Below are 25,656 nucleotides of genomic sequence, written 5' to 3'. Positions count from 1 at the left end.
GTACAAGTTTCATGTAGGAGTGAAATAATTCAACTCCCATATGCTTGCCCTACCCAAATTCATCCTTTTACTCAAGAAGGATCAGGAGCCAATTGTTCCTGCCTTCATAAGATGTCTTGCTTCATGCATGCCCCTCAGAGACTGCTCAGTGTATTGTAATCTTTTCCTTATGCAAAAGAAAAAAAAAAAGGAATTATGAAACATGTTTCTGCAGTAGAAATGCTACAGAGTGAGAAATCTTGTCACAGTTAATGAAAGCTTTGAGAAAAACAGAACTACAGGAAGAGAAATATTTGGCACTGTACTTTTATTTTTTGGCAAAGACCTAAGGGAGGATCCAAGAGAGAAGCATGAAGAGCAGGTTGAGGTGAAGGAAGAGGAACTGGCTGGGGTCTCCTGCTGGGAAGCAGGGAGGGAGCGCTGGGAGGTCTGGCTGGGCCACAGGAACACCCACAGCTTTCTGCTCTCCTCCAAGTTTTGTCTGATCATTAGCAGGCGCTGGGCAATGTGTGATCTTTTAAGACATGACTGACATGGCACCAAAACCTCTCAAGCTAAACTCCATAAATATTGCATCCTTCACATCCCTCAGGATCTTGTGCTGTAGTAGCTACCAGACATTCCAGTGCACTATTTAGGTGGGCACATATTCCATTAAAAACAAAATTCATCTTGCTTCACCTCGGGTTATGCTGGTAAGAAGCTGGGGGGGGGGGAGGCGGGATCAACAGGAGGTATTTTGAAAGGAACTGAGAAGAGTTCATGTTGGTTTTAACTTGATTTAACCTGGAGGAACCTGTCACACATAGGACCACCAGCCGCCCCCTCCTACCCTGCCTGCCGAGGGGACGGACGGGCGCTCTCTCAAGTTGGAGCTGTGCTGTACTGCCCAGGAGGCAGAGCACTCTTGGGGTTCCACCATAAAACAAACCTGTTAAAGCTTTACAGTTGCGACTCCATCTTCATCAGGGCCAGCACAAAGACTCCTGTAGGCACCTCCCAGTAAAGAATGAGTCCTTACAGCTTATACAGAAATACCAGTTTCTTAATGCTGCCAACCCCACACTCACCTCTACGGACTGGGAACAAGAGGTGAGGTGGGTCTAAGTGACTCATCTGCAAATGTACTGCTAGCACTCTAAGAAACTGTCCCTAGTATACGGAGACATCCAATTTAATACCCAAAGTAATTGCACTGGAGACTTAAAACCAGAAACCCAACATGGGAACTGGTTCTTGGCATATTTGTGCTTTTATGACATGTTCCCCCAAACAACAACACTTTACATGACTTAAAAACATTTTTTAGATGGGTATATTCTAGCATTTTAAATCATATCATCAGTGAATAGAAGAGGGAGAATTAGAGATTTTAACGTAACTGCATTCATTTAAAATTCTGTATTTAAAAAGGCAGGCAGCTTTTGCATTACAAAACTGAAGCAGTGAATAAAACTTGCAACTGTAAAATCCTGAAAGTGATAATTACATAATTTTCATCTTAATACTCTCTATGTATATCTGGTAAGTGGACCTCAGTTCATAGCTAAAACTCAGCTTCAGAGAAGCATCAGAACAGATATTTTTAGTCTCTTCTGTGAATACACACTGGAAATCCTGTGCTTGTAACAACTTTCTGGAGGTACTGGCTTAAACTATATAGACAAGTGGCTTTTGCAGACATGAATAACATTACAGTAAAAATTTAGCAAAAAATATTCCTAGATAAAATAAATACAGAAGTCAAATATTAAGGTGGAATGGTATCTCCAGTCTTTGCCAAAAAAATTTTCCCCTCTGAAATGTGCTTTAGCTGTTCAGACTAGGAAGACCTTAAGCATACCTTCAGAAAGGCAGACTTAGAAATTAAAATTCTTAACTCTGCTGGATACCCCAAAACACAACAAAAATCAATACAAAAGCACACAAGTACTGTTTCTGTGAGGAACAAAATTTCCTTATGCCCTACTTCTACCTGACAGCAGCCAGCAATTCTGTCGTCCTTTTTGCTGGGGGGCAGTGACTATCACTTCTTCTACTGCTAAAAAATCTCTTCTGCTTCATTAACTACTTTTTGTCTCAGGTTGTCTAATTTAATTAAGTTAAAGCAATCGTTCCCCAACACGTAATTGGCCTTAAGTCTGACAACTCTATTTCCAACCTGCAAAGGAGCAGCGTGCTCGAAGGCTGATTTTTCATCCCTCTCAGCCTCCCCTCACTATACCCCAGTGAAGGATAATAAAAGACTGTCTCTCTGCAAACCTTATGTTGAGAAAAAGAGGAGAAAGGCTTATCCTGTGGCAATGAAGTGCCTGTTTGTGTTGTACAGTCTCAAGTCATCTACTCAAATCAGAGGTTTTTGGGAGAAGAGAATCACCTCTCCTTCATTTGTACTGGAAATCAGAGGCCTCTAATTAACCTCCCCCAAACCCCATCTAATATTTGCAGTAGAGAGCTGGGGGCCAGCATGTGGGGAAGTGGAAGTTCCCTTGCTGGACTGCAGAAGCTGTATAATTAAACAGCTGAGCTGTGCCTCTCCTTGGCTGATTTATGAGTCCACCTGCTCCTGCCTTTGTTAGCACAAAAGTAACTCCACTTCAAAGCACAGCAACAATCTCGTGATGTGACCGTGGAGCAGCAGGTTACCAGTACAAAGCTGTCCCACTGACACAGAACATCTAAATCGGAAGAAATCCCTGCTGACTCAGGCCTAGCAGCTTCATTTCCCGGATTATTTTTGCTCCTCTGCTCTCACCCGCTGCCCCCTCCTCCCTTGCCCACAGATCCCCCGTCTTCAGCCTGGGCAGCTGCTGCATCACTGCATCACACCCACTGCAACAATAGATCCAAATATTCTGCGTGTCCTCCAAAGGTTTTGCAGCACAAGTTTATATAGAGATTGCTCAATATTACACAGAGTTGCTGGAAGGTAACAGAGCAGACGGGTCATCCACAGAGATATGGAAGAGTGAGATTCTCAGTGAGAACAGAAATGCATGATAGCCTGAACAGATTGAAAATGAAACAGATCCAAAATAACACTCCCCAGCCCCAGCATAATTAAACTCTTAGTCTGACCTCTTTTATTGCTCCCATAGAACACGAGAAAATTACTTTTCTAAATCAGCAGCCAGCATTGCAATCCCATTCCTGTCAATAGCATTTGTAACCCTATTTAAAGCTGGGCAGCCACAGTAAGGTCTGCAGACTGGGGACACCCACAGCAACCCCTATCACCACAGAATGAGTTTTTTCAGGTCTAAAACAGCCTGTCCCAGCTGCAATGACAGTTAATGATCACGAGGAATTCCCATTCAACATTTGAGTTTTGTTCCAGTGCCATTCATCCCTGACATCTCTTACTTTGCTGTGTATATTGACAATGGCATCTACTCCATCCTGATCCTCTGTTCAACCTTTTTAATTAAAACCTTTGAACTTATCCAAAGCGCTGCTGATTTCGGAGTGTATAACAAGCCTATACCATGCCCTAAGGCAGTATCTTTTTAAAATAAAGCAAATTCCCCAAATGCCGTTTTATGGTTTGATTTCATCAATTAAGGGTCACCAAGATTTTCCTTTAATAAGGGGGTTTCACCCTTTTTTCCACACCTGTGACTTTAATGAGATGATTAAAATGAAAACAGTCAATGTTAATAACTTGGTAACTGCTGTATAACACTTAAGTCTGTACCTCCCACAACATCACTAGTCTAAATACTTGCTGGGGAAATGCCAACAAGCAGCTACAGAGCCAAAAAAAAAGGTCACAGAGCATTTTATTTTGCAGTTACTACATAAACAGAGGCTATTTTTAAATTGCTCATCAAGAAGCAATGGATTTCAAAAACAATGCCTTAAGTATTTCCAAATCCTTACAGGAGCCATCCCCCTCTTACAACAAACACATCTCCCTTTTACAGAAAAGAAAGCATTGCATCATGCAGATGACTTGCTCAAGGTCACTCAGACATGCCAGTGCCAGAGCAGCGTGTAGAGCCCGGATTACCTAGTCCCAAACCAGCTCTTCAGCCTACAGTGCCCCTGTAACAAGTCTTACGCACTTACTGGTAAGCATACGCTAAAAACATGTGTTGTGCCTTTAAAAGAGAATGGATTTTACAGATTAACACCTGGGTGGGGGAGAAACGGAGAAGCTACTTGCAGAAGTTCAGAGTTGCACAGACGACTTTCACTTCCTTATCCTAGCTCCAGTTTTCCTTGCTACCTTTTTCCTTCATAAACCCACCCCCCAAAACAAAAAAAACAAAAACAAAACAAAAAAACCCCAACAACAACAAAAAAACCCCCAAACCCAAAGCAAAGCAGGAGCATTCCAACTCTAAGGAAATTATGGGCTTCTATTACCACAGAAACAAACAAAACCCACTGCAGTTTTCGTGTTTTCCAAGTACTGCTGAACATACCATCAGAGAACACGCCACAGCGCTGGAAGTATCAGCATCTCACTTGTGTTTCTTATTGCAATCTATTAACAAAGAAAGCCTCTAAACCCATGACATGTTCTCGAAAAAAGCTTCACATATCCGAAGTCAGATAAACACGCTTTATAGATGGATACGACCGTCTGAAAACAAGTTTTCTGGGACGTGTGAAGACTGGCTTCTTAAGCCTGCAAAAGAGCTTGACTGTACCTGTCAACAGGAGCCTGTACTGGGGAATCCTCTGAACTGGCTTGAGCAGATAGTGCTTGAGGGCCAGACTAGCACAGCGGGGGCTCATCTGAAAGAAACACCCAAAATGAGTAACAATTCTGTGGTAGTCAAGGGTTCCAGCAAAGAAAACATACCTATCTAAACCACTGACTACATTAGAGAAGCTTTATCTTAAAAAAGTGCTACTACCACAGCATTAAACACCACACTACAGAGCAAGCACTTCTGTGTGGAAGACTGCATGCAAAATTAATCATGCATTAAAAGACATCAGTAAGCACTCATATGCTATGGATTCAAAACAGGTGCTTTTGCTTAGGAGGAGGAGAGGTGAGAAAGGTAGAAATAAAGGAAACACCGGTGGCAAGGGCAGCGTGCTCCTTTGTAATTGCTGTCAGCGTCCATTAGGCAGAAAGGCAGAGAAGACAGCAGTGCTCACTGTAGAAGTTTTAATTAATCCACACCTCTAAAGACAACACAGAATTAAAAGATCCATGCATCAAAAATGTTAACTGTCTTGAGTTTGCATTCAAAATAAAGTGCATCTGAAACACCGAGTCCTTAAAAAGGCCTCTTATCTCCTTCCTGTCTCTGCTGTCTCTACCTCAAGCTCTTCCTTTGCCCACTCCAAGGAGCAAACAGAGCAGGGATTACCCAACGGGAAAGCCCGTGTAATAGAAAGTAAATTCACAGTTTGTGTGGATCATGTGCTTGGGGAGCTTGCACCTCTTCTCCGATTTGTTTTAAGGGAGTTATGTAAAAATCTGGCAATGCTCTTAGAGACATGAATCAGCTTTCATCTGATTGCTGCATGTGCTGGGTTTGAAACTTCTAGAAATATGCAGATGAGAAAATTCACTTTTTTAATGTTTCCAACTGAAATGAAACACTATTCCCCTGAGCAAGCTACTGCCCTGTGATGTGGTAGAGAAACCGACCTGGTTAAAATAGGACAGTTAATCAGTATGATAGGAGACAAAATAATAAAAAGCAGCTAGAGATTTTGTTAATGTGTCTTTGATGTAATTTGTAGCAAGTTCTGCATTTTCCGAAAATCAAGTTCCTTTATCGTATCTCACAGTGGTAGCCAAAATCACCAGTTGCTTCACAAAGTCTGAATTTACTTCTTTCCACTTCCACCCTACTAAGTCTCAAGCCAAGACTGCAGCAAAAAAAAACCCCAACCCCCAAAACCAGCAAATTGGAGGATAGTCTCTAAAGCCTTATGGAGGATCACAACTGCTGAAAAGCCATAAAATAGGATATATCTTACAAAAGATTACAGTACCTCAAAGTCTTTGACGACTGAAGCAAAACCTGCATTCTTCTTACACTGTTCATCTAATAGTGCAACATTTTTATCAAATTCCTTGATGTAAGTTGAATACATCTTTAAGTAGGGACCTTTTTTTACAAATATGTCAGCAATTCTTTGATGTTCAAGCCTAGAAACAAAAAATAGAGCAATTAGAAAGAGCTAAAAAGACTGTACATCTTAATCCTACAGCAAAACATCTCTTTCACATTAAGATGTGCTAGTTTGTGTTCTGAACAAAAAGCTTAGAGTTCAGCAGATAGGCATCCATCTCAGTAGCTACTCTGAAAAACCTTATTAGCCACACCTCAACACACTAGTTCGGTGTTAGATGACAACCACTTAATACACAGTCTGCTTAAAATGGTCTTGAATTGTTTGAAGACTTTAGTACAAGCTGGATTTCTGAGGAGACAGATCTTCAGACTTCAAGATGCAGTCTCCATCCCTTAACAGCAAGCACAGGATTACAGTCTTTACCCATTTTGGTGCCTTTGTGTAGCTGATCTAGATACATCCATGAATGTAACTGAGCATGGACTTCAATGGGATTGTGGCTGTCAATCAGCACTGTGTCTGGTTAGTAAATCTCAACTACCTTTAAAATGCAAACCTGTCTTCAGGACAGCCTCCTTTTCCTCTAAGGGAACAGTCCACTTATCATACCCATGCAGGGACCAGAACTTTCAATTAAAAATGAAATTTTAAATAAAAAAGTGTGATTGCTAAAAGTACGTATTGACACGCCTTCTGGACCTTTCTGGATACATCTAAATGGAAAATGATCTCCTGTACTTTCAAAGTCAATTCTGTCATTTAAGAAGGCACGTGAAACAGAAACAAGAGTCAAACTGTGGTCACATGGAGCCACATAAGCCCCACAGATAAATTTCAACATCAAAGGAGTGGTATCCTTTTATTGATAGTCACCAGTGAGATAACCGCTCTTCCAGTTCCCTCAGGAGGTCCCGATTGAGTTCGTACAGCTGAGGTAGGTAGTACAGGATCTGGTTCAGGATTCTGTCCTCAATCACTGGCTTTCCAAGCTGCCTAGAGGCATGTGCCACAGCGTCCCGGAAATCCTGCCAGAGTACAAAGAGGACAGAAACCCCCCTTCCCATGAGCGAACAGCCTTCAAAGCACCAACACAGACAACGGCGTTCTCTCTGCAGACATTCCAGGCGCTGCTCCCTATTAACCAAAGGCAAGGCGGGTTCCATCAGGGTTATGTTTCTCTGCAGCTTCAACTTACTCCCCTGGGACTGCCTTAATCCCTTTGGTTTGATGCTGGAGCTTTACTTTCTTGCTCCTGTATGCATAATATAGAAATTGTTCATTATTTTTATAACATGCCCTTAAGGAATGTGCTGATACTACATATGAGGAAACTAAGGCGGGGGGGAAGCTTTTATCTGCAAGGGTGTTGGCAGCCTTGAGTACCTTTTTGCTAATATTTGGGTCAAAAAGCAAAAAAGTTATATCAGCAAATACAGTCGTACTAGTTTCTTAAGTCACCTACAAATGCCCTTTTGGAAGATGTGCCTCTTGGACAAAAATGTAGGGTCACAAAAAATTACTGTATGTAGCAGCTCTTCTACATACAGGAAAATTAACATCTAACAAAAAGATGTTGTCACAACACGTGGGAACCGTGAGATTTCAAACGTTAATGATTCAAAACCATTGGTACCTTCAAAATGTTCACAAGGAAGAAGAAAACCCCACTTCCACTTGAATATCTTCTTACAGCATTTTTATGCTATAATCAGCTTTCAATAGAACAGAGCTGAGGCTTATTGGTCCTCATTAAACTATTTAGAATTAAAAGCTTGGCCCCACACAAGTCAGTATCTATACTGAAACTCAGCATCCATTACAAGAGGTGTTTTCCCTGATGACATGCAAACACAATTTTCAAAAAATGTTATCAAGTTAGCATTTGACTTGATAAACAACACTGTCTAAACTAACAAAATAGAAATTCCAAATTAGGTGGTGCAGTGTATTACTGTGTCTCACTTGAATTTGGGCAACAGCGGAAAAAAGACAATCCATAATAGCTCTTTTTGAGTTTGTGGTTTGCTGAAACCTGGTAACACATTCACAATCTATAGGTATCCTGAAAAAGGTGACCAACATGTTCCTAACTACAATGGTGAGTTACATTTAAAATGTGCATGGGGTCCACATCTGCCTTTGAAAATCTGTAGGGTCCTCAGGTTGGGAAGAAAAAAAAGAAAAAAAAAAAGAAAAAAATTAAGCCCCCTCTTTCCCCCTCCCCAGGTCTACTACTACAGGTCTTACTAGTTATCTCATCAGTCCAGCATCTGGCACTATTTAGGGTCTCTCAAACTTAAGCCTCAACTTTCCCCTGCCCTCTCTCCGCATTACATCACCTCTGGGCAGCCTGAGCTCCAGACACACTTTCTTGCTTTGTGACCCTCTGGGTCATGAAGGCTGTGACTGGGCAGAGTTATGACAAGAAACTGAAAGGAGATACAGGGCGATGGCTGTGTCAGGGGAAGGCTGAGAAGGCTGAGAACTAAATGCAAGGGAGTTAAAAAACAGATGGCGTTATTCATATGGAAATGTTCTGTTTTACATCCTCCGTGCAGACTAGTGACATATAGGTTAACTACCAGCTGCATCTTATGGGTTTTCCTGACCCTAGGGCATTGCTTAACACTGAAATGATACATGGAATTACAATGGCAAAAGCTCAAATGAGGCATTCTGGAGAGCTTCATGCAAAATGCATCATCATATTATGATAATATTCTGTCATCACACACAATATACTGTATGTACTTTGCCATGGGATGAAACAAGAATTTTGTCTGAATGTTATAAGGCTACTTGCACAATGAACAGAACAGCAGTTTTGTCTGTACCATAACTAGCAACCCAGGCTTTTCCCTGCCCAAACAATAAAAGGAGAGCAGGGAGCCAGGTTTAAGCACCAGTAGATAAGACAGGAATGTCATTTGTAGTTAAGTGCATTTATTTAACTTCTAGATATAGCATTCAAAGAGTCTGCAGGATGTTTTCCAAATACAGTTTTCGTTTTTTGACTTAGCTTGATCCAAAGTCCATCAGCTTCATCAGGCTTTGGATCACGCCATGAAACACTATCATTAAAACAGCCAACCAAAAAAACCTGTTTCATCACCCCCTCCATCCTCCTTCACAACTGAGTAAACGGAGGAAGCCCTGCAGAGAGGAAACGCAGGGAAGAAAGATAACGTGAAGCTTTCATATGATGCAAACCAGCCTGCTAAACAACAAAAGAGCTAAACTTCAACGTTTTTTCTCCCCTACCCCCTTTTTTTTTTAATTATCAAGTCTTCACTACAGAAGCAGTACAATGCATTTGTCACTGTAATCATATTAAGATTTATTTTTAAACCAGCAGTGGGTGTGAAGTAACTGTCATGCCAAGTTCATCTTGAGATAAACTTAAGGCAGAGAGCACATGCCTGAGGAGTGGGGGGAGGAAAAGTCAAACAAATGTAACAAGGTTGGAGTTAACAGTGTTTACACTGGCCTAAAAAAGTAATTTCTTATCCAAAAGGACAAAACATAGAATAGGTCTGGTTTAATTACCAAATGTTAACTATGTTGACTTCAAAAGTAAACCCTGAAATTTCACTCCAAAGGGTGGAAGGAATTCAGATAAGGACAACTTTTTATACAAGTAGGCGAACGACTTAGAAATTACAAATTGCAGTAATAGTAATTTAACGCACTAGAACCTAAATCCTTCAAAAAACTAAATCCATTCACTGCTAAATAAAAACAGAATCACTGTTGCAAATAATATATACATTGTTCTGGTATCTATACCTGCAAGAAGTGATTCATATAACAAATGTATTTAGCATATAGTACTATATAACACTGCTAAAGAGCACTGCTTTCATCACTCTGTTCAAAGACAGTCACTTAAGTTGTCCTAGATATTATTCTGTTTTAAGCAATGCAGCAATCCATTACAGTGAATTTTAAAAAGAGAGATTTTCTAATTAAAAATGAGCCTTTCAAATGTTACAATCTTACTCATTAAAAAGCCCTTGCCATGCTTTGGAATTAATGTGCATATTTCACTGAAAAAACACCACTTGCAACTCTAGACAAAAGTCTCATATGCTACATGACAGAAAACAAAAAGATTATGCTAAGTTATACTGAATCATCCCAGCTTCTTTCCAGGATAATTTTTCCTTTCAGATAGGGGGAGGCTATTGTACACTTTCTGAAATGCTGGGTTACAGTTTCTAGTTCTACATTATATTCTGGTCCAAAAATAATCTTCTGATACCACTTTTTACTGCTTGGGCAGAGGCAATTGTCTTCACACAGCTACTTTAAGAGGATGACACTCATCACTGTCCCTGGAAAGCACACTCTTTCCAAACCAGAAACAGTATTAATTTATTCTAGACTAAGACAGCATCCCACTGAGTACTTGTCCATATGAAAATCTAGTTTAGGCAGTTTTAAAGGCTTCTGAGTACATATTGTTGCTGAATTACTGCCTGATAAAACATTCCCAACTTGAAAATGTTTAGGGAATTTTATTTATCCTATTAGTATACACTCCCCCTAGAGCTGTGCAGTTTTTAAACAATATTTGAGGAGGGTACCACTATTGCTGCTTTTGTTTCCTCCCACCCCTCCTTCAATACAGCTTCCTTAAACAAGCAAAGGGCCGTGATATCTGAAATAATTCTGACCCTGTTGTGAATCATCTGCGATCTGCCCACGCACTTCCCCTCTGCAAAGGGCCTGACTCACAATCCCTCTCCATTCTTTCCACGGGAGGATTCCCAGTGTGCAGGGAAGAAACCTGCCCGCATCAGTCTAAGGAACAAAGGAACAAGTTTAGTTGTAAACCAAAATAAGTAGTGACCAGACTAAACCCTCGCTCAGCTGCTGACTGGGTTAATTGCACCTTCTGGTATCTAATAGCTGAATGAAGATAACTTCAAATGGATGAAATTAAAACTTCTTGTAAACTTAACTAGAAGAGAAAGAACTACATGATCTAAATGTGGTCACGTATTTTACTCCTAAGGCTTCAACCAATATTCATCTTGGATCTGTGCTCCTAGAACATACCATCAGCAAAGCAAAAATAAAACATAATCCCTTCCACCGAGGTATAACTCCCAGCTAAATACACCTGCAGATAGCTCAAATATCAGTTTAATTTAAGGAAAAAAATATGTTTGCGCTTGGACAGTTTTCAAGGAACACACACACACATATCCTACAAAGGGGAGGAGGGAAGGGGAGGAAGTTTCACACTCTGGGGAACAGCCAGGCTGCTATATGTGACAAACTGTAAACACGACTGCTAGGAATACAGCTACAGATTTCACAAATACATTATTTAAGGAGGCAGTCTTAACTAGAGTTAGACTATTAGCCATAAACTGTTAAGTTAAACTGTAGCAATGATAGTTCATGAAGACTATGAGTAAGTGTGAATCATGATATTTTTCAAACATACAAGATTGCTTCTGGAAAACTGCCAAGTAGTTCCAAAGTTTTTTTTTTCTCAGGTAGTAAAATAATTTATAAGTCTTTAACAATATAAGATAGTTAATTTTTTACAATAATCGATTATTTGACTGTGGCGTATTCCCAGAATGTTATTTCAAGGAATAGGCTGGGCCATAGAACAATGTTTCCTTCCAAACCAAAACTATTTCATTAGCCTTCTTAATAAGATGACTACAGCTGCAATTCATTATCAAATGCCTCAATCAGCAATTCTAAAGCACTTCATAGACTAAAAATTTATCAACATATTCACCTCAGACTGGTCAAATATTGAAGATTTACAGTTGGAGAAAAAGGAGTTGGAGGTTGAAAGAATTTTTCACAGCCAAACAGTAGGTCAGTTGTAAGCCAGGACCAGAGGTCAGGACTTCCTTTGCTCCAAAACCCATAGCTATTTTATTTCTCATTATGCACATTACATTCTTTTTTCAAATCTACTATGAATTATTTTTCATATTTGGCTACAATATACAAAAAGTCTAAGTTTTTTTAGATATATAAAACTAAATATATAGGGGGGCTTTTATATATATGTATATATATATAATTTTGCAATTGTCTTCTGAAAATGGAAACATATTAAATGAGAATTTCTCACTCTAAGTGTCTCTGGAAGGACACAGAATAGAAAAAAGAAAGATGCTTGACCTCTTATCTTCCTTCTCCAATAAGAGGCTGATCTTGTGGCTGCAGTAAAGTTGCCTCCTGACAACCTCCTACGTGCTCTCAGAGTCCTAATAAGGACAGAACAGGGGTCTAAGTCAGAAGCACAGATCTAAAGGCTCAGGCAAAAGCCCACAGGCCTAAGCTTTTCTTTGCTTGCACAGCATAAAGTTATACTCTAAGACTTGCAGTGGAAGGATCCAGCCTGAAAAGCATGTTCCTCTGCTGGACCAGAAGCCTCACTGCCCATACCATAGCAACAGGGCAAAAACAAAATCAAAAAGAATGAGAGAACAAAGAGAGTGGTGGGTTTTGGCAAAAGAACAAAATTCGAACAAAAATGGAGAAAAGAATGACAGCAAATAAGTCAGGCAGCTCACCCTTACAGCAGCAGGGTGCTGCTGAGGAGGTCCTCTCACTTGTGCAAAGCAACCGATTTCCAGAGAATCCCACAACAAAGTAGTACCAACAAAATGGCACCAATCCTGCCTTACTCCCTTTCCAGGAACACCAGGTGTTTTTTGGGCACAGAGCACCTCAGACAGTGATGACAAGCTTGTTTCTCTTACATCATTTATGTCTCACATCCAGTTCACTGTTCCTTCTTTTTCTGCAAGTGCCCTTAGGGAAGAAACAGCACTTCTCACATCTTCTCAACCCTTGTTTACCCTCCGGAGGCCATGCATGAACCATCCCACAAAGATGCATACAGATGAGCTCGTTTGATTTAAGCCCTTTTGTTTTCAGGAGTTTCTAACAGCATTTTACTGGAATCTTGTCCTCTAAAAGAACATTATGATAGTTACAGAAATACAGACAATTCAAGATTACATCTCATCTCCAATTACTCCCTCAAGCAATCCCAATTCACCAAGTATGTTTGAGAGAGCATCAGTGTGCAAAGCCAGTTAAGTCCCTTACCTGTGTTATGACCATCTTATTTCGTATTATAGAAGCATTCATCATTTCCTAGAGAACTTTTGTAGTCTGTCTTCAACAGAAGCAGTCACGTGTACTTACAAATTGCAACAGTGCCCAAATAGGCTGGCACTCTGGCATCTTGGAAAAGTTGCTCCACCTAACTTGACTTCATCAATATAAAAGAAGAAAATGCTAAAAAAAAAATTCACTGGTACTTGTAACCAGTTTGCAATCACATTCCCACCTTCTCAATTGCTTTAGACTCCACTTCAAATGCTCTAAGCAGTAGCAACTTAAAAACCTTTTACTTACATCGACAGTCCTGTTCTCTGGCTGTACTAAGAGCTGTGAGCTGCATTAACTGGCATTGGTAAGACAGACTGAGGAGAATACTATTAATTTCAGATCATTGCTAATGGATTAGTCACTAAATTTCAAGTATTGACTCTTTGGAAAACCACTAACAGATGGTTCAGAAGGTGTAACAGAGCCTCCCCTGACCAGCCAAATCTTTACTATGGGTAAAACATCCCAGCATGGGGAGAATCTAAGTTTTAATTCCGGAAATCTGTCAGAAGTTGCTTGACTGGCAGTTAGTAATCCTGACACTGAAGCTAGTAAGCCAAAGTGTTTCAGTGCACGTGAAATCAAAAGGATAGTTTTATCAATGTTTAAATATTATCCATAAGAAATACATGATTAAACAAACAGATTTAGTAATGTCTGTGATGAACACAGACAAATCCTTAGACATACCACCCTGTGGAAATAAAAAAAATGTGTTTCTGCAACCGGTCTCAGGTATGGCAATTTTTATTTAATGAAGAGTGCACACACACACACGGCCTCAAATCTGGTGCCCACTCTGACAAGTCCCAAGGTTCCCACTGCAGGCCAACAGACAAGTTGAGGACAAAGTATTCCCTTGACTCCTAGCCTCACACCCTCTCTGTTAGACCAGGCTGAATACATGTTGATTGTTATTGTTAGCCAACAAAAACATTTCTAATGGTTTTTATTTGGCATCTAGAAACCAGCATACTGTCATGAATAGAGTTGTGAGTTATGCATTAAAACAAAGCAAAACACATCCTACAGCACTGCACATTTACACTGTGCGGACAGCCTTAAGTTCATCCCAGAAACTTCCTAAACTCCCTACTATTTTCCCTCTCCCACATTCTTCCTCTGCTTGCCTGCATCCTCCTCACCAACAGCCTTTTCTTCCAGTACTGTGCATGTTACCTGAAGAACTGGTACACTGAAAAGTGAAAACACCTTTCAGATGTAAGTTAGATGCCTGAAAAATATGATAATTAAAAATCATATAGCTTAAAACTTGTCTATAATCATTAGGACAACTCTCTTCCTTTAACAAGTATTTAAACTTCAGTTTTATACTAGAAACCATGTTGAATATAAATAATATATTGACTGCAACGGCCTGACCCAGCTTTTAAAAACCAAGCTTGAACAGAGTAAGAAAATCAATTACTAAAATGGAAGGCAAAAGAGGAATCAGCAAGTGGTGTGGTAAGTTTTTTGTTTCCCGAAAGATCTCCGTGTTACAGGACTGTATACATTCATCTATAAGAGCCTTTGTTCCCAGTTTCACAGAACATGCTTCTCAAGAGACCAAGATAGACCAGCGCATCTGTTTGCAATATAACCACTGTTATTGCCCAAGGAAAAAAATCACTACGCTTGCACTTAGAGTGACAAAATGGTACAAACACATATCACTTTGAAGTCGACAGAAAACACATAAAACAGAGCTAGAGAAAGCTAAATTCTTCATTAATTTATTATTATCACCTTCAACACAGCATGTTTAATAGACGACTGGTCTGCATAAGCATAGATTAAATACTTAACCCTTGCTGTGGACAACACATTGCACATACTACAATCACAGCTGTTATCAGAAAGCAAGCATCTGTCAAAGAATTGCAGCCCAAAAAAATATGCTGCCACAGTGATGGATACACCATTAGAGCTAATTTGTTATATTACCTAAAGAACGTGTATTTTTATGTACCATTTCTAAAGGTAAATTGTTCCTGCCTGCTCCCACTACTTTAAAAGTTATTCTAACCAAAGATTTTATTTTGGTTGCTATGGTACAAGCTGGCTTATAAATATGATGCTGATTAACATAAATGGATATATATTCCATTTTCAATATTCAAGCAATACCCCCACTCAGCTGGAAGACTGCATACATTAATTAAGGAGATGCAGAAGGAACCACCAAAATATTCATCCATTATATAAAACCTGAAACTTCACAGTTCTGCTTGATTATATTATTTTTTATATTTTGAATAGGTACACACAGCAGAAAAAAAGTCACATTCACTACAATAAAGACTAAACATAGAACTGTAACAGATTAAACAAATAGAAGAGGAAACTTCCTTTTTTGGGTACTTACAATGTGTAAGAGCTTTAGCACATCCACAAACCTATCAGAAAAGCAAGAAAAAGCAAAGAGTTACATTTTAATTGCCCAATTAAAATAAATTGAGCAGCTGTAAAGTTTAGCATTGACACTTACACTTTCTCTGAGCTCATGATCTCCTTGGCAATATGGTAAACCTTTGTTTTCTTTCCAGCTGCCTTACTCTGCAAATAAAATTATATGTTATTCTATGCACCTACTAAAACTGTCGTAAAGATAATTTCTGGCTAGTAGTTCCCCAAATGCAATGTAGTTATTCAATAGTTATTTCTAATAAAAATGTTTTATACTGCTTTGAAATCTCTTGGCTTTGAAATCTTCCGGCTTTTCAGGATCTATGAGAAAATCATGTTAGCTTGTAGCTGGAAACAACAATATTGACTAAGAGTAGTTTTTATAATACTATCAGCCTTTCTACTTAATTATTACAGGAAGCACTGAAGCCTGTAATGAATGAAGCCCTAGCAAGTGACATTTATTGTTTCGCAAAAGTAGTAAAGTACAGATAATATTTCTATATTATTTGATTTTTTTTATTATTTGATTAATACAGCAACAGTAATATTTGCAGTAAACTCAGATGGGTTTCAGGAACATCTTAAAAGAAATGCACATTTTCTTTACTGAAAAAGAAGATGAAAGGAGAAAAAGAAAAAAAACCCACAATCACACTGAAGAGAAAAGTCAGCTTCTGACAATCTACTAAAGGAGCTGCTGGAACACGCAGCAACCGTACTGCAAAGATGTAGAAGCGTGAGCCTTGTCATCTACCTGAAACACTGTGGAGATGATGTTCGTTGTTACATGCACACATTTGGCTTCCAAAAAATCAATGCTACTGTTCAACATCAGATAGAAGGAACAGGTATAGCAAAGCAAAAAGGGGGTAGGTATCAGGATGCAAATGTGTTTTCTACACAGTGTAACTCCCATGCACAATGTCCCTCAGATAAAAACCATCTTTCCCCACAACAGCTCTCATGGTTTGCCATATGCTTCTCTGTGGCCAGCTGTCACCACATCTATTAGATATTCAGGCTTTCATTTCAACGGGCTGCAAAGACAGACCGCGGATGAGGAGCACTAAAACATCACAGGATATATAACCCAAGCGTGATGGAAGTCCTGGGGAGGCTGTATTGAGTATGGTAGTATAATATAGGCATTGAACAGTTTATCTAGAAAAGGTGGTATCAGTGGTATTGCATATATGAACCTTCAGTTCATAAGCACTAATGTTGCAAGATTTGTCTGGAGTTTTAGTTCTTCTCCAAACCCATAAACAAGTCTCAAGTGCTGGAAAGCAAACCGTGGAACCAATGGCAATCATAGGTTGGTTTTAATGATAGTTATATTAAAAGAGAATCTAAATTAACTTTTTAATTTTAATTGACACAGTGCCAAATTACTAAATTAAAATTAATTTCTAAATTTAGTAATCTGGTGTTGCATCACATGTATGCAAAATACATTATTTATTTCATATACTTGACATCTTCACACAGAGCTGGGATTTTACTTCTAAAATTAAACTTATTTCCAAAAAGCACTTAGATCTACCCAGTGAGGGTCAATCGGATTCAGGCGAGATTGTAACACCCATCCTCAGGCCTCCATGCCTTTTTAGAAAGCACAGCTGACACGTTCCCTTCAAGACTGAATTCACAAGTAACTCAATTATGCAGAGCAAGGTATCTGCCATCACTGTAGATGTGACAGTTGCAAATGAGATGAAAATTAGTATTTTGAGAACAAGACGCTACCACTAAACAATTACAAAATGAAATATCACAGTCTGTTTTCAACCCCATTTGAAAGGCTTTTCACATACCAGCTGGCACTGAAAAGGCCACTTTGCATTTGCTCAGCCAAAGATACTCTGGGCCTAAGAGAGTCTCTAACAGGAGAACTGAAGGCATGCAAATTGGACTCTCAGGCACAGCGCTGGAAAGGAACCTTAAAACTCTAATGGATAAAAAGCATCAAAACAGCCAGATGCTTGTGGTAAGGAAAAATAAAAACAAGCCCAGCTGAGGACCGATGCAGAGACTGCTTCATTCTCCTCTGCAGCTGCTCTCCCCGTTAGGAAGTTGGTCATTAATGCCCGGCTGCTGGCCACACGTGCCACAGGCAGCTGAAGCAAGATGACAAGCAGATGTTTCACAGCAAGCACTGAATTATTGCGTGAAACCTGCCTGAAAAGCCTCAGAACAGGGATGTTTTCCTGTAAAACTTGACGTGAAAGGTTGAGGGCATTTCTAGAGGTACACAAGGTAAGTTAGCTTCTATACAGGTACAGTCTGGCTTAGTGTCACAGGAACAAGCTTTTCCCTTGACTCTCTTTCCCTCCTCCCAATTTATTCCTCTCAGAAGATGTGGTTAAATGACATTCAGGTCTGACACGTCATCCAAGTCTTCTCTTCCAGCACTAAAATAGTCTCATTGCTTTTTTTTTTTCTTTTTTAATTATTGTTCATTTTTAAGGAAAGGAAGCAAGTATAACAGAGCTGCCAGGACTGATGCTGAGGAGAGGCACTGGTCTATGGGCAGGCTGGTGTCAGGGCGTCCAGGTCTGAGAAATAAGAAAGTGGGTATCCCCAAGGAGAGGGATAGGACCCCCAGAATTTCATTTCATTCTGAGTAGTTAGTGCTGCATTCCTGCTCTTAATTTGCAGAAGAAATAAGATTAAAATAGGGGAAATCATTCCAAACTGGCACTCACAGAAGCTAGCAGAAGGTCAGACCACATCAGTTGAGCGTGGCTTATGCTCCTCCAAGGGCCACAACCCTACGATGACAGGTCTCTCGTGGGCACACCAACAGTCTCGCCTCAGCACCAATTAAGGAGTGATTAAGAAACAAATGCTGAAAGGCAGGTTGAGCCCTTTGTGTTTCATGCCATTGAAAAGGAAGAATTAAAAACGGGACAGATGACTGAACCAGTGTGCCAAGCAGTGATTTGGCAGGTCAGTATGCAGAACCTGCAAATGCAGAAAAGCTGTCTGCACAGAAATGGTTACTGGGACACAGCCTTTGCTGCACAGCCAAGACCACCGAAACAGGACCATCCAAGCAAAACTACAGCTTCCAAGAGATTTTTCAGAAGGACCTTCTTAGACCTTGCAACCTTCACCTGGCCCCTTTCCTTGGGCTTCACCAAGGCTAACAAATCAAAGGTTGATTTTACATGTTCAGTGCACAAGAGACACTGTGCACTCTAGGATCTGTGAGGCATAGACAGCATCATTAAAAGGTATTTACAAGTCTCAAAACTGAAAATTTCTAAACATACATCTGTGCATGTAGCTGTATTAGAGGGGCATGGTAGGGAAGTCTACAGCTCCATGATTCAGTGAAAGATTAAGAGCAAATATGCCAGGTCATACACACTTTGTAGTGGGATATTTCTAAACTGGACCTCTTAATATCAGGCTAACGTACACAAATTAAAGTTTTAGAAAAAAACCCACTAAACAATAAAAATGACGAAAAGAAATATATAAAGTTATGTTGACTCAATGCCTTTTATTTGAAAACATCCCAACAGGTTACAACTTACAAATCAGTGCAAGAGTGAGGAATAGCTTCAGAAGATAAAGATAAAAAGATACCTGTTTATCTTCTTGAGGATCAGGCTCCCCTTTGCTGGAATCAGAATTTGTGTCATCATCTTCATCAGAACTGTTCATTATATCTTCTTCATCTGACTGAAGATCTCCCATTACCACATTAGGATGATCATGGTGTTCTTCTAAGGACCTAAAATTAAAGTATGTATAGTTGATAAACACACCACACTTCATTTATGTAAAGAGCTTTCTGTTCTCCCCCCACAATAAATGGTCTACTTGGTATCAGAAACATTGAAAACAGTAGTGGGTAGTCCAAAGATGATGATGATGACAGTGGTAGGCTCTTCCACAGTGGACACAGAACACTGCAATGTTTTATTTATGCTGGTATTGATACAATGCTCCCTGACAGCGAGAAAAAGCCACAGTACCTTTGGAGTTTTTATGTTATTCTTGTCCATCAGAGTTTGCCTGACAGCAAAGTTTGATAAATCCATTGCCTTATTACTATGTGCATGTATAGTGCAACATTTGTACTGTGTGCCAGAAGGATAAAGATAGATCATAGCTGTTTTGCTCTCCTCTATCTCACAGCATCAGGACTTGTTCCAGATATGGTACTCGGATCAGAGCTTTCTGTCTGGAATTTTCGATGCATGTATATATACAGGGTTGTTTCTCAATGCATATGCTAAACAACTGTATCAGGGATGGCAATATTATAATCATTCTGACCAATAATTCTTCTTAAAACAAGAAAGCAGAATCTTTTGTGATTAAAAACTCCCATCCCCCAGAGACAGACACCTTCCAGGTAGCTGTCAAAGCTATAAAATATAACCTTGTTCTGCTGCTGTACAATGATTAGAGAGGTCTCTTTTCATTAGCTTCAGCTGTATTTGCAATACAGAAATTGCATGAGACTGGCATACAACCTTCATCCTCTAATGAGCCTCGACAACTTCAGTAGAGATTTAAGAAATGCAATTCTAGAAGGAAATAAAAAAGGGAGTAGGGAAAGATAAATAAGAAAACAGAGACTAGAGGAAATAGAGCCTGAAGTTTTGGTAAAGTTACATAGAAATACAGCAAATCCCTGGGCTCCTACTTTAATCCTTAAAAATACCTGGTAATTGCCAATTACACTAAAGTTGTGTCTAAATTCACATAATCTGTGTTCAAGGCCTGCAAAAAGATGCTGGGATGCCACAGGCTTATTGTGATATGAGTCAAAAGTTGTTAGCTACCCTATAAAACAAAAAGCAAATCCAGAAACCCTTGTCCCCAAGCTGCTGCAGCCAGCAGAGATCTCACTGTGCTGATCAATACCTAATTTTGGGCTGCCCTCTGCCTCCCTACGCAAGGGCTGGTTACGACTGACCTTTTCTTTTCCTAACTTTGAATCATAAGAAAGCGGGGATGGAGGGCAACTCTTCAGACTCTCCACCTCCAACTATGATAATTCCAAGAAAACCTGGGAGCACAGATCCCACGGGAGGTGGCTGCCAGTAACCTGAATAGCAGAAGGAATACCAGCTGTGTAAGGATGCTCCAGCAGCCACAGCAAGATGTCGATTACTCAATGTTCAAGGTAGAATTTAAAAATAAAAAAAAGAAAAACAAAACAACACACAAATACTGATCACAAATAGAAATATATTTAGAGATGAAGACAAGATAAGCTGGCCTGCAGACAGGCCTTTGTCAGCCGTGAAGACGTAGAAAAGATTAAAATAGCTTGGTTCTATTAAGACAACACAGGAAGGACTCGGGAAACACCCAAGCAGTTACTGTCTCCCAGAACCACATGGGGTGGGAGGACGGAGGAGATTGCAAGCTCATCACAGAGGTCAAACGAGACCCTGAGCTGAGACTGCAGCACCCAGGGTGCAGAGAGACATTCATTTATTTCAGTTTGGAAATTATGAACTTCACGCTGGAAGAGAACAGCCCCTGGAGACAACAGCGCACGGAGTACGCCAGGGATGGTTCCCACAGAGCCTCCACAAGCTTCAGGAAGGCAAAAAAGCGACTTTTCACTGGAGCTTTCCCTGGAACCACACTAGCAGGATGCTAAGACTTCTGCAGTTACTTGTGAACTTCAGCAATTTGGAAAACTCCTTGTCTAGTCTATCTAATTCACAGTCAAATGACCTGTTGGCCTGAGAATGTTTATTTTAGCAGATTGTCATCTATAAAATAAAAGGATATGAGATGGCAACACCTTTATTACATCTGTAGCATTACATGAGGCAGATTTATCCCCCTGCTTTAGTCAAAACCTGCAACAGAAATAACTACTGCTATTCCTTCCTTTACTATATTACTCAGTTTTACCATTCACATCTGTTACTGAATCTACATCTCATCTGGGGTTTTTTTTTCACATTGCAAAATGTATTAAGCCCTTTATCTCTAACCACACTGGAATTCACTTTTTAGTCCCTTATTCGTTAAATTTTACTTTTGTTAATGGACATTTTATTGCCCTTTTTCCTATCCTTAATATTTGTTTTAATTGCTGCTTTAATTGAAAACATTATTTTCACACTTCTGAAATCACAGTTCTTTTGCCTAAGCATATTCTACAAGATACCCACTCGCAGATTTTGCTATTATTTTCCACCTAAACTTTTCAGGGCAACTGTGCCAATCCTTAAAAGTTTTAGAAAATCTGCCCTTTTGGAAGTCAGAAACAAGTGTATTTCTAGGTGAGGCTGTATTCTGCTTGCGCAAACATAACCCCATCACCACTGAAGGATGAAGATCAAACTAGCCAGCCTGTGTTGGGTGAAGAATTTTCTAAATGAAAGATTAATTAGTGTATCTAATAGAAAGTTTCAGTAAAAAGCCTACTAAAAAATTTTAATAATTAAATACTGATGATTTATGATGTTTAGTAAGTGTCCACAAATGAGAACCACTCACCTTATACTTTTTTTTTTCTTCCTGTGAATCACAACAATGTTTAAGCAGTAAGCTCCTTTTCTTGCCTTTGTAGCGTGTATGCACCTACTACTCATGTAAAGGAAACTATGAGAGCTGAGGGAACCATCTACCAATTTTACCTACAGTATCTGCCCCACCAGACAAAGCACCTCAGACTAATCCCTACACGTCTTTATCCTGTATTTGCTCAGCTCACAGCCTCACACAGCCCTCAGGTTCTTCCACCTGATACATTTTGCTGAGGTTTTTTTGGTGGTGTTTTGGCTGTTCTTTTTTTATTTTTTTCTTCTTTCTTTGTTTTTTAAAGAAAAAACACAGCAGATGACTAGATGCTTAATGACCAAAACTCATTTCACACCCGGCCATTTTCCAGAACCAAACAAGCCGCCAGTTCAGCGATAGGATGCAATACTGGAGCCATGGGTAGATGTACTCCTCGTGGTATGTGCAGTTGTGTCCTCTTCTCCAGAGAAGATGGGGACAAAGTCACTGTGTTGATCTGCCTTTATCAGCCATGTGCTGCAGAACATGTGACTCTCCTTGTACCTTACTCTTTAACCTTTCATCATAAATACTATGGCTTTTCTGTCGAAACAGAAAGCAGTTTTGGATTTACTGATTACTCTTTCTGTACTTTTACCTCTGAAGTCATCTGTAACGTAAGCGTATATATAATTCTGTTAAAGTTATCTCTGGAAGAAGTGAAATCCCCTGTAGCCTTTAAATGAGTTTCGAAATAGTAGTAAATCTTTAAATAAACACAATCTTTTCTACCACATTTCAATTCTTTTTTTCCAAAATACCAAAAGCGTGCAGTAATGGTTATTTTTAAGCAGCTCTTCTGATAGGTATTTTGGGGATACTGTGAACTATCTCTATCTTGTTCCCTCTTCATCACGATTCTTTGTCCTACCCACAGCACTACCAAGAGAAACTTCTGCATTATCAGTCATGTGAAACACCATCACTGCCAACTCACCGTGCTGCCCACTGAGTAAGAATATCTTGCCGTATCTTGTGAGCAAGTTATCTAAATATAGATGTGGGGCTTTTTTATTTGACATGTAAAATGAAGGGATCATTAGTTTGCCTTGGAATGAGCAGTTTATGGGATGAAGCATATACATCGTGCTGTATTTTCCTAAGGCAACAGTAAAATATTAATGAAACAAAACATGCTGGTCCTAGTAAGACATAACAGCAAGATACACTGTCAAAACTTAAGAACTGCCATCAAGCTATTACAGCCAAAAAAAAAAAAAAATCGTAATCAGCATAAAAACCTCTTCTTGTCTTCAAAAGATGACCAAGACTAGTTCAGATGAGCTTATTTGTATTATTATAGAAGCTTCAAATACACCTGAGGCTTCATTTTCAGAAACTGTTGATTCAGACACTGCATAGGACACTATAGCCTGAAGTCACAATTACCATTTCAGTCTCAGTTCCCAATTCATTTAGAAGGCAAACAGTATTTTAGCTTGACTGAGATGATTCAGAGAGATTCTCTGCCACGGAATGCCCCAACATTAAGTATTTTATAATATATTGGAATTACTTCAAGTGTTAGGATCATCATAACTACTAAAAAAGCAAGTTTCCACAGCTCCAAAGCATTCGTTAAAATAGATTCATCCACGCTGCTGCTTTACACACATTTCCTTGTGATCTTCATTATATTTAGATGCTTCTTCTACTTCCAGTAAGTAATCAAAAATATGTAGGAATGCTGAATGAACAGAACCTTGTACCCTACACACTGCTAAATTGTTCTTTTCACATCCTTTCCTTATTTTAAAAGGAGCTTCCATTCTACTCTGCTTTCTGTAGGAGTGTCCCAGCATCTTTATCCTTCTTCTCTCTCTTCCTCCAGTATTTAATTGTAGGTTTTTGTGAGTGTTTTTGTTTGTTTATTTTTAAAGAAAGCCTTCAATATACAGGCAAAGTCACACAAACTTAAGTTCCTACTCAACTGAAAAATGGCACCAAAACATCAGAGAGCCAATAAACATACCCTATTATAACACTTGATCTCAAATCCTTTTTGTATTGTTACAGCATTTTGCTATCTTTTCACAGCTGCTTGCATCTCCCTTTCCTCCAGAGGCAACAAGTACTATTGCTGTCCATCCATTTCAGTTTTTAATATCACCAGTCCCTGCAATTAGTTTCAATAATTAAGGCATGTTCAGGTGCTTTTTTAAGACCTAAAAGTACACTGGCTCTCTGTGGAGGCAATAGCTGATAAGGCTGTTCTATTTTTCCATAGCGCCTTGTACTTGTAATAACTGTAGGTAAGGCAGCATGTCTCACTGACTGATTCCCTCAATGGATCCTAGTTGTACGCTCCTGGAAAACCCCAAGGATAAGAGACTTAAGGAAAAAAAAAAGAAAAAATGTTCTATAGCATCTTTTCTGTTAGGTCCTATCTAAATTCAGAATCTCTTTTCCAAGGTAGAAAGGCGGGCTGTAAATATAGAAATCAAGTTAAGATTCCAAAACGATTTAGGAAGCAATTATCTGATCTGGGTGCTCAAGACAACAGAAGATGCTCTTGGAAAGGCAAAGCAAAAGTGAAATTATTGCTTGGTTAATAATTGCTTGATTTTGTTCAGTGAACTTCCTTTTGCTTTAATTTAATACTTCTTATTTAAGACAGTTTGATGTCTTTACCTAATATTTATTTACTGCAGGTTTTTGGAAAAAAAGAAATCAGTTCTAGAAAGCAAGCATACTTGGCAAAGCACAAAGATAATAATGAATACTAACCAAGCTCACTAGTGAGCTCCTATGGAAGTTTTAAGAAATGACGGGATTAATGACCAGCAAGATTAATAAAGGCATCAATTAATGTAGTTTTTAAATGAGTTACATTTTGCTGCAATACCTCAGCTCCAAAACCATCCTGAAGAAGCCAACATCAGCACACATTTCCTTTCGCAAACCAGCCTGGAAAGCGTAAAGATGAACTTCGTATCACTCTAGATGCACCTGGACCCTAACCCATCATATTTACCTCATGATTTAAACTTCAGATTCTCTGAACAATGGTGACTGTCTACCATTATAGCTAAAAAATTACCTCCTTCATCATCCTCTTCATGTCCCCCTCCTTTTCATTTCTCCTTCAGGCATACCAGACCATTAAGCAGCAAACAAGGATGAAATGCAGCCTCGACCAGGTGGGCTTACTTATCTGTGTTATTCCTACAGCATCAGTCACCTCTCTGGTTTAATGGCAGACGGACAGATGGAAAGAGCTGAAGCTGAGATCACGTCTCTCCTCTCTAGGTATAATGGACAGTGTGAGAAAGGCTGGCAGATACCGCTGTGGCTCTTGTGGTGCTGGCTTGGCTGCCAGCACTGGGGACTGGTTGCCTTCTTGCAGCCAAGCTGCTTGGGTTTCAACTTCTCTGCCAAAAATGGTGCTTTTTCACAGCGAGAGAGCGAGATAGCAAGGTGTCCTCTCAAGTAAGATTTTACATGATAGCATTAAAAGTTATGCCATTCATTCTTCTGCAATGAAAACTCAAT

General features: G+C 39.5%; 1 protein-coding gene across 4 annotated transcripts in view; it reads right to left on the bottom strand.

The window, feature by feature from the left end:
- Positions 1-25,656, bottom strand: part of FGD6 (FYVE, RhoGEF and PH domain containing 6) — a 73,478-nt gene that overhangs the window by 25,326 nt on the left and 22,496 nt on the right. For all 4 annotated transcript variants that reach the window (XR_012654526.1, XR_012654524.1, XR_012654525.1 and 1 more), the window contains exons 3-8: positions 19,213-19,360; positions 15,698-15,765; positions 15,575-15,605; positions 6,922-7,073; positions 5,965-6,121; positions 4,656-4,743 (exon numbers count right to left, since the gene is read on the bottom strand). Coding sequence is in view for 1 of the 4 variants with exons in the window: in XM_075058246.1 (XP_074914347.1) it covers positions 4,656-4,743; positions 5,965-6,121; positions 6,922-7,073; positions 15,575-15,605; positions 15,698-15,765; positions 19,213-19,360 (644 nt within the window). In the remaining 3 variants the exon portion in view is untranslated. The remainder of the gene's footprint in view (positions 1-4,655; positions 4,744-5,964; positions 6,122-6,921; positions 7,074-15,574; positions 15,606-15,697; positions 15,766-19,212; positions 19,361-25,656) is intronic.

Source organism: Buteo buteo, chromosome 26 (assembly GCF_964188355.1).
Source record: "Buteo buteo chromosome 26, bButBut1.hap1.1, whole genome shotgun sequence".
Lineage (NCBI taxonomy): Eukaryota > Metazoa > Chordata > Aves > Accipitriformes > Accipitridae > Buteo > Buteo buteo.
This window is presented reverse-complemented; position numbering and strand designations above follow the sequence as displayed.